The 9,189-nt window shown below is 39.9% G+C and overlaps 1 protein-coding gene across 1 annotated transcript; it reads right to left on the minus strand.

The window, feature by feature from the left end:
* Positions 1-2,114: 2,114 nt before the first annotated feature.
* Positions 2,115-6,496, minus strand: FAM9C (family with sequence similarity 9, member C). The gene is made up of 4 exons (XM_011957889.1): positions 6,133-6,496; positions 4,513-4,627; positions 3,555-3,663; positions 2,115-2,261 (listed from the first exon to the last, which is right to left on the minus strand). The coding sequence occupies exons 1-4, from the start codon at positions 6,494-6,496 to the stop codon at positions 2,199-2,201; spliced, it is 651 nt and encodes a 216-aa protein (XP_011813279.1). The 3' UTR covers positions 2,115-2,198.
* Between the last annotated feature and the right edge of the window lie 2,693 nt (positions 6,497-9,189).

A 9,189-nucleotide genomic window follows, 5' to 3' on the forward strand; every position in this document is an offset into this window, starting at 1 on the left:
GGGTTTCACCGTGTTAGCCAGGATGGTCTCCATCTCCTGACCTCATGATCCACCCACCTCGGCCTCCCAAAGTGCTGGGATTGCAGGCGTGAGACACCGCGCCTGGCCCCCTTATTTCAAATTTAAAAACTGTAATCAATACATGGAGCTCCAAATACTTAAATATTTTAATACCAGATTTCAGTGAAATATTATTATAGCACGTCCAACAGTCATGTACTTTGCTTGAAGAAAGTGGTTTGATAAACATGTTATGGTCAAGATGGAGCAAAAACAGAAAAAGACTGGTAGTCTTACATCATGAAAACCATATTTTTTCACCAGGTAGTGACCGATTTGTTATTACTAATAGTCCACATAACATGGTTTCCATTGAAGGGATAGAATGGTCTGTGATATGACCTCAAGTTAGAGAAAACATAACTATGTTTGAAATATATACTATTCCCTCAGCAAACAGTTCAACAGCTCCTACTCCCTAAAATGTGGTATGTTAATGCCAAGGAAGATGTAAAAAATGAACACGCAATCTCTTTCATATTCCTGTGACATGAGTAAATGCACAAATACAAAAAAATTGATAACAAAACTTATGTAACTGCTATGGAAGGGCAACTCACTCGGACATGTAGCCAAAAATGGAGACTGATGTCAACTTAGTTGGCAAAAGATTTCAATCGGTCAAAAACAAGGAAAAAAGAGATTTAAAAAGCATTGTGAGGGAAGAGCATGAAGAAAGCATGAGACTAATGGAGAGGACGTTCAGAGAAGGCTGTTAACCCGGAGAGGCGAGAAGAAAGACAGAAGGCGGCAAAACAAGCCTAAGAGGGGGTCATGTAAAGGGGAGAGTCTCTGAATATCTAAGAACTGACATGTGGGTGCCACTGACAGGCTGGGAAGAGGGAAGGGCTAGAAGCATTTTTGGAAGGGAAGGGTTTTAGGAAGATAGTATTTCTGATCAATGAAAGGTGGCTCAGAAGAGAAGAGAGAACTCAGAAAAGAGTTTAATAGTATAAGCAAGGAAGAATGAGGTCTTGAACTAGGGTAGCCTCAGTGGCAATTTAAAAAAAGAAATTTAAGGACCATTGCAGAGGTAAAACTTGCCTCATGATAACTGCATGGGAAAGATAATGGACTCAAAAGAGTCCAAGATGATACCGAAGTTCCTACCCTAAGTGGTAACATGTAGCATTAACACTGACAGGAAAACTTTTCTAGTCTCATGTTCATACCAATTAATAAATGGTTTCTGGGGAACATTATAGTAACATGTTCTCCACTTGTGACTTCTATTTAAATAACTGTGTTGTGTATAGATAATCCTCCAGTTGCTCGAAAATTTTATTTTCAAACTCTTTCCCAGTTTATTTAACACATCTCAGTTAGTGTAGAGGAGTGACATATGAACATGTCTTTTCACAAGATTATTAAAAAGAATATCTTACCTCACAGAAAGGAATTCCATTGTTTCCTAAATAATATACATCTACATGAAGAAGAGGTCATTGTCCGATGACAATTTGCTAATGTGCTGTACAACAGCAGATAATTCACAATTCACAACGTGTTAATAATCTGCTGGCTTTCCCATTCTGTTGTACATCTGAACCATCCCTTATTATTACAAATTGTCATGTAAATCCATTACTAGTCACTAATAATTTTGAAAGTGAATATGCCATAAAACACTCCTACATTACAGCAGAAAATAAAAGAGATACTCAGTAGTTAACATTTGCCTACTTCCTATTTAACTAAAACTCTTGAAACAACACAAGTGAAAAAGACATCTAGAAAGGACTTATGGACTTTCTGCCTTCCAAAGATTTGTCGCTGATCTCCTAAAAACTGAAAATAAAGTCTTCATTAATGTGTTCATAAAGTATCAATTTTTATACACAAGAGGTATATTTCTAGATAAAATTTCCAACTTACCTTTTCCTGTTCTAAATAACTCCCACAAAACTATTCATGAATCCTAAAAATACTGTTTTATGTTAATGCATTTACCAATTATGTTAAATCTGGAACAATACATTCAAAGTGAAAATGGTAACTCAAAATGTATAACCAAAATATCTTTCCATACATTCAGAAACAAGCAGATTGTCTTCTATTTTTATGCATGTGTTGTATTTTATAAGAATGTATTGTGTTACCAAATAGAACAGACCTTTGTGAATTGCTCGTGTGATGGCTCAATCTCTTTCAGGTCCTTTCTTATCTTGTTGCCACCTCTTTTGTTGCTCTTGAAATATCTTCTACAAGCACAAAACAAACAAGTGATTAAAATTGGGTAAATTTTAATACTTACAAAACATAATTCTGCATTAAAGAAATACTCTTTGAATCAATACCTATGAACACTTTATTTTAGACAACGTTTATGACCAATTTGAAACAATTGTGTTCACCACTCATATGTTAAACGATAACCTTTTTAATCAGTAATGGAGTAAAGAATTTTCTTTCTTGTACATATTCAACATGCACGTCCCAATTCTTGATTTCAAATGAAGAGTATTTGATGACCTTCCCTATAATTTGTTGACCACAGATAGGTAAGATCTATACAGAAATTAACTAAGAAACATTGTTTCTTATTAAGATTTTAAACACGTATTAAATCTTAGTCAATTCAATATGTACATAGATGAACCTTCCATTAATGACTGTTTTTCTGCACCTTGACCTAATCTCCAACAACAGTGTTCTCATCTCCACTACGTGGCACACACAGTCATCCCCTACATTTTGTCGTTCCCAATGACCGTAATACCTACATAATACTAATAATAGCATTGATAAACAGCAACCATGGGCCAGATTGCATCCTGAAAAATTTAAATAAACCCGTTACATAGGAACCCTTTAATCCTCCAAACAACTCTGAAGTAGGTACTCTTACCATGTCTCCTTTCGTATATAAAGAAACTTTAGCACAGAGATAAATCATTTGCCCATGGTTCCTGAGCTAGCAATGGTCAAACTGGAATTGGATCAAAAGCAGTGGGGCTCCAGAGTCCCAGCCCTTGACCACTGCAATCAACTGTTTCTCCATCTTCCCAACATACAGCCACTACTTTCCTGCCACTGTAGGTCACTCACTTCAGTACTACAGCTCAGGAATCTGTCAGGACCTGATGCCTATTGAATGGAGCACTTTTCACTGCCCAATGTCCCACCCCATGTGCTCAGGTAACTCAGTCCCAGCTGAAATTCCACAGCTAGTCATCATAACCCCATCCCTGCGTCTATGCCCTGCCCAATTCTCCCTCTATCAACATGCTCGGCTACACCCCAACCCAGGAAATTCCAACCCTACAGCTGTTCTTGTACAAATACGCCAACTGGGCTCATTTTAACTTCTTAATCGCTATGATGCTGACCTCAGTTGCTGCATGGCAATTATATTCCCCTGGTACACGAGTCCACTAACGGGTCCCCTCTTTGGGCTCATGCTTTCTTCCTTCTTTGCTGAATTTCTGCATGAACTATTACTCCCTGAGACATTGATACAATAGGTAAATCATAAAGCTAAGCCTGATACCAACAATTTGTTCTTCCTTTTCTCCTTCTCCTTCCTCATCTTTCTGCTCATCTGTGGTGAACTCTTCAAGGACATTCGGCAACTTCAGAGAAATTCTGTAATCACGTTTCTGCCTATAACACATAATAAGTAACAAGGTCATATATCATAGAGAGATGAAAAATTAATCCTATTCAAACCAAAACTGACTTGGCATAGTTTATACCATAAAGTAGCAAGGGAGTAATAGCAGCTGAAATCTTCTTTTTGGGAAAAGGTGAAATGAGTTACTCTCATTCTGAAAGGATCCTTTCCTAACTGACTACTAGAGCAGCTATCTTATATTCTTTACGTGCTGAAGACTAAGGAGGGTTTACAGCACTATAAATTTCCCAGAAACAATCATTTTCTCCAAAAGCAGTTTACTTTTCATTTCTTCTTACTAAATAACATATGGATTCTCATAAGTAGGTTCAAGAATATTGTAGCCATTCATCTCGTAAGATTTCCCAAAAGAAATACTTCACTTAACTATTTCTCCACTTTGGCACACAATGATTTCGTAAAAGGAATAGTGAAAACAATTTAACTAATAACTTATTTACAACATAAGGTTATCCCTTTCTACATAATTGAATATTGTTAAGAATCTACAGACTAAACATTGAAGACATTTATCTTATATTCAGCTACCATATTTCTAGAAATGGATAAACATTAATTTTACAGGAAGACTATTTTTATCTGGAAGGCAAAAAGAGGTCATCTTCATTGGCTTCTAGGTAATATCTCTCTAATATCTCTCAATTCTGTTAAACTGAGGTTATAAAACTAAAAAACTTACCTGCTTAGGGAACAATCAAGTAAAATATGTTCTTCACTAGAGATGCCAATATGTACAGGATAGGTCTGGAAATTATTTGCACCAATGAATACAAAGAAATGATATAAATATCATTATGCAAAAAAGCCAACAATCATACCTTTTTAGTTGCATTGTTCTCAAAACGTTTTTAACTCTATTCTTTATTTCACTGCAAGCTTTTGCAATCTTTTCACTCCTTTTTCTCTTTGCAGCAAGATCCTCTTTAATGTCAGCTAGATAGTAAATGAATATGCATTAAAAGTTCATGTTGAAAAGTAGTTTCTTTGCATATATTGAAATCAATATGTGACTTGATGGTTCAGCAATATCGGAAGGACATTTAAAATGTAAAATGCAAAGATCATTTTACAAAGCAAGATTTACTCACTTTAGGTAAAACCTTTCAGGTAGTAATATTAGTATTCCAATTTCAATTGGTATAACAGCAAATCACTTAATTGACGGATAATGAAAAAAAGCAAATAATTAAAACAGTTTCTTTTCTTTTACTTTTCTGGGATGGAGTATCCCTCTGTCGCCCAGGCTGGAGTGCAGTGGTGCGATCTCGGCTCACTGCAAGCTCCACCTCCTGGGTTCATGCCATTCTCCTGCCTCAGTCTTCCTAGTAGCTGGGACTACAGGCGTCCGTCACCACGCCTGGCTAATTTTTTTGTATTTTTAGTAGAGACAGGGTTTCACCGTGTTAGCCAGGATGGTCTCCATCTCCTGACCTCGCGATCCGCTCGCCTCGGCCTCCCAATGTGCTGGGATTACAGGCGTGAGCCACCGCGCCCAGCCACAAACTTTTAATTTCTACATTTATAAAATGTCCTACAATTCAAAGGACATGTTTCTGTGAAATACTGTCACAACTCATTATGTAAAGCACAAAAAAGTATCTTATTTAATAAGACCATCAAAAGGGTAGAAATAATACACAATAAGCAAAGTACTTTTAATCAATCTCGTGGTTGATGCTATTAACTGTGTTTTAATAAAAGAAGCAATGTCCATGGGTATAAACATTTAGGTTTAAACAGATAAAGAAATACATTCAAAAACACGTTTGAAATATTTTCTGAGAGCTTTTTACATGACATTTTTACCCATAGCGTGGTGTTTCAGAAAACTGTAATACTGCAAGGAATGCTTTCCCAAACATGGTTTCACATCAGAGATCTACCATCAATTGCTAAGAATAGTTTTCGGCAATCATAGAAGAGCTGCACCATAATACAAATATTTTTTACATACGGTATCCATTTATAATGCTCAATGTATTAGGAAGCTCACAAAACCAGCACTTTGTTACCACCAAGCAAAGTTTTCCAAATATACTGCTTGTATGAATTATCACTATAGAAGAGCTGAAAATTAAAGTAAGCTTTTTAAAAATAAGAGTATTGTCTCCATCATCTCTACAGAAATTTTCTCAAACTTTTTTGAAGATATGGTCCTATAACAGTGCAACTAACATTTCACATGGCAATATAAAGTTTATGAGTTTTTGGATCCAATTACATGTTTCTCACTGGGTAGAAAGGTTGTCTTTCCTTTTCTACTGCACAATTTATTATTGGAATAATAATAGAAAATCATCATTTTAGATGATTCAATCTTCTCTGGTACTTTAAAGAAAACAAAATCAGAAAGTTGTGACAATAGCTAAATTATGAACATGAAAAGCTCATGTTAAAAACTTTGAGTACATACAGGCAGGAAGAGGGGAACGACACACACCATGTCGACCCCCTCAACCTCTCTCCCACAAACGCTGCACACACGTACAGGCCTCCGGGGCCCTCCTGGGGACCACGCAGGCAGCTCCAGCTCCCTGCCCTGCCCATTTCCTCGCAGGTCAGCCTGGCTGCCCGCCCTTCACACCCTCTTCCCCAAAGAGCCTCGGGCCCGCCTTCCCCGCATATCCACCGAGGGCACCTCGCCTGAGGGATCCCTAATCTCGCTACCTCAGAGGACCTGAAGAGGCTGGCACCACGAAGCTCCCTGCCTGGTTCCTGGGTTCTCACGAGAGCAGCCGGCCTGGCTGCCCGCGCTCCTCGCTGATTGGTCGGCTCAGTGCGCATGCAGGTGACGTGCGGCATGGGGCCACGCCCCTGCCGGCGCACCCTCCCCGTCAGGGACTGCCCATGGCTGCTGTGGACTGATTGGGTGGCTCTGTGAGGCCTCTGTCCCCACGATATTCCAGCTCCTCATCCTGGTGAAGGAAGCAAGGACCCGGGAGTGGGGAGTGCCAGCGGACCCTGCCCTAAGGATTGGAGGCCAAGTGAATGGGGCTTAGGACCTTGCCCCCAGGCTCGTTCCAGCCACTCCTGCCCCTTCGGGTGGAATGGCCATCACCCTGCGGGTGGGGCCCAGGCCCTGTGTGCTTCCAACACGCCCAGCTGCATCCTTTTTATCAATGCATTGTGCTTTTATGTTGTACCTAAGAAAATTGTTGACTCCCAGCAGCGGCAGGTAATTTTCTCCTATCCTACTTCATTCTCTCACACTGGGTATTGCATGATTCTGTAGTGGATATACAAAGTTAAAAACTTTATGTCTAGATTTCTCATGATGTGATCATTTCTTTTCTTTATTTCTTTCTTTCTTTTTTTCTTTTTTTTTTTTTTTTGAGATGGGGTCTTGCTCTGTCACCCAGGCTGGGCTGCAATGGTGCAATCACCGCTCATTGTAGCCTCAACTTCCCACGCTCAAAGGATCCTCCCACCTCAGCCTCCCCAGTAGCTGGGACTACAGGTGTGTCCCACCATGCCCGTTTGTGTGTGTGTATTTTAGTAGAGACAGGGTTTCACCATATTGCCCAGGCTGGTCTCAAACTCCTGAGCTCAGGCAGTCTGCCCACCTCGGCCTCCCAAAGTGCTAGCATTACAGGCATGAGCCACTGCTCCCGGCCAATTTTGTTTATTTTTTTGCAGAGATGAGGTCTCACTATGTTGCCCAGGCTGGTCTGGAACTCCTGGGCTCAAGCGATCCGCCCGCCTCAGCCTCCCAAAGTGCTGGGGTTACAGGCGTGAGCCATTGTGCCCAGCCCGATTATTTCCACGGCTGGGCTGGAAGCCATCTTTCCCTGACAAGGCAGCTCACCTTTATATCTAAGAGTTCTCTATAACCTAAAGAGAATCCCTAATTACTGAAACTAAATACCACCAGCTGTCCCCATTTCCCCACAATCTACTTGGTACCCAAATTAGCCAATGAGACATCTTGGGCAATTTTAAGCCATGATTGCCTCAGGTTTCCCTCTCTTTCAAGCTTAAGATGTGTAACATTAAGAAAGAAGACAAATCTTGCAGAGGGCTTTGTGCAACCAGTCTTACAGCTTTCTATCCCATCTGGATCAATGTAATTTTCATATGCTTCATCAAAGATTTCAGCTGAAAGTACTATACCAGGTTCTGTCTATAATTGGAAACACATACACACATACACCAACTACTGGTATTGAGCTAAGAATTCAATGCCGGCTCATTTTTCTTTAAAAGAATGTCAAATCAAGGAACAATTCTCCATCGCAAAGCGGAATTTGATGTCAGGTGAAGACAAATGGGGATTACAGAGCTACTTCTTTGGCATAACCGCCTAGAAACAAACTGAAAAGGATTCTGCAATTTTAAATAGGCACAAAGACATTCTTTTCAGAACACCAAGTGTCCAAGTTACAAAACCCTGAAGAAATTCTTCTTTTAAACTTTCGGATGGAGCAATTTATCTCTTTTTCCCAGCTGGAGTATTTGTGAGATTCTTTCAGAAAGAAACAACTCAATACACAAATCATTAAGCCTTTGTAAAGGGAGGAAGTCTATTTGAAGCAACTCTCCACTGAGGAAACAGGTTTTGTGAACTAACCAAAGCCTTTAGGGCAAACATGGTCACTTCAGTTTTTTTTCCCCCCCACTGGAGGTTATCTACAAAGACCACAGGAAATGTTTAAGCAAATTTAAAGCGATTTCTCAAGAGTTATTAGAATAAGTACAGTAATTTAGAGAATTGGTTTCTAATAACTGGAGGCATAACCCCCTCCTACCCCCAACACCCTACTCTACCCTATGTGAATCGACTGACAAGTAAGGATAATGCTTCATAACAAATGTAGAAATAACACCAGTTTTCAAAGCAGCCCTTGCTCTTTTATTGCTGTCATTGAAAACTAACTGAAAGAAATGCACCCCTTGGATTCATAGACAGACAGAGGGACAAACAGATGGCTGGATATGTGATAAGCAACAACAGTATGGCCAAATGTCAATGATGGAATCTAGGTGGTGGGAACATGAATGTTTTCCATGAGATTCTTTCAAATTTTCTGTGTATTTGAAATTTCTAATAATAAAATGTTGGAAAACAATTTTTTTTTTTTTTTTTGAGACGGAGTCTTGCTCTGTCGCCCAGGCTGGAGTGCAGTGGCCAGATCTCAGCTCACTGCAACCTCCGCCTCCCGGGTTCACACCATTCTCCCGCCTCAGCCTCCTGAGTAGCTGGGACCACAGGCGCCCGCCACCTCGCCCGGCTAATTTTTTGTATTTTTAGTAGAGACGGGGTTTCACCGTGTTAGCCAGGATGGTCTCGATCTCCTGACCTCGTGATCTGCCCGTCTCGGCCTCCCAAAGTGCTGGGATTACAGGCTTGAGCCACTGCGCCCGGCTGGAAAACAATTGTTCATTTTGAAAACATCTAGAAATCTAAGATGTGATCACTGGGTTAAAGACTATATACATCCATACTCTGTAGCCTGAATTAGTGATTTACGCTCTAATAGCCAATCAAATTGCTCATT

This window comes from Colobus angolensis, unplaced genomic scaffold, assembly GCF_000951035.1.
Source record: "Colobus angolensis palliatus isolate OR3802 unplaced genomic scaffold, Cang.pa_1.0 Scaffold450, whole genome shotgun sequence".
Classification (NCBI taxonomy): domain Eukaryota; kingdom Metazoa; phylum Chordata; class Mammalia; order Primates; family Cercopithecidae; genus Colobus; species Colobus angolensis.

What these genes read in the sequence shown, in the direction of transcription:
- FAM9C (XM_011957889.1), bottom strand. Translation starts at nt 6,496, where the DNA reads ATGCCGCACGTCACCTGCATGCGCACTGAGCCGACCAATCAGCGAGGA. An exon ending in GTTGAGGGGGTCGACATGGT is followed by an intron (nt 4,628 to 6,132) that starts GTGTGTCGTTCC and finishes TTTACTATCTAG; the next exon opens with CTGACATTAAAGAGGATCTT. An exon ending in GAGAAAAGGAAGAACAAATT is followed by an intron (nt 2,262 to 3,554) that starts GTTGGTATCAGG and finishes TTGTGCTTGTAG; the next exon opens with AAGATATTTCAAGAGCAACA.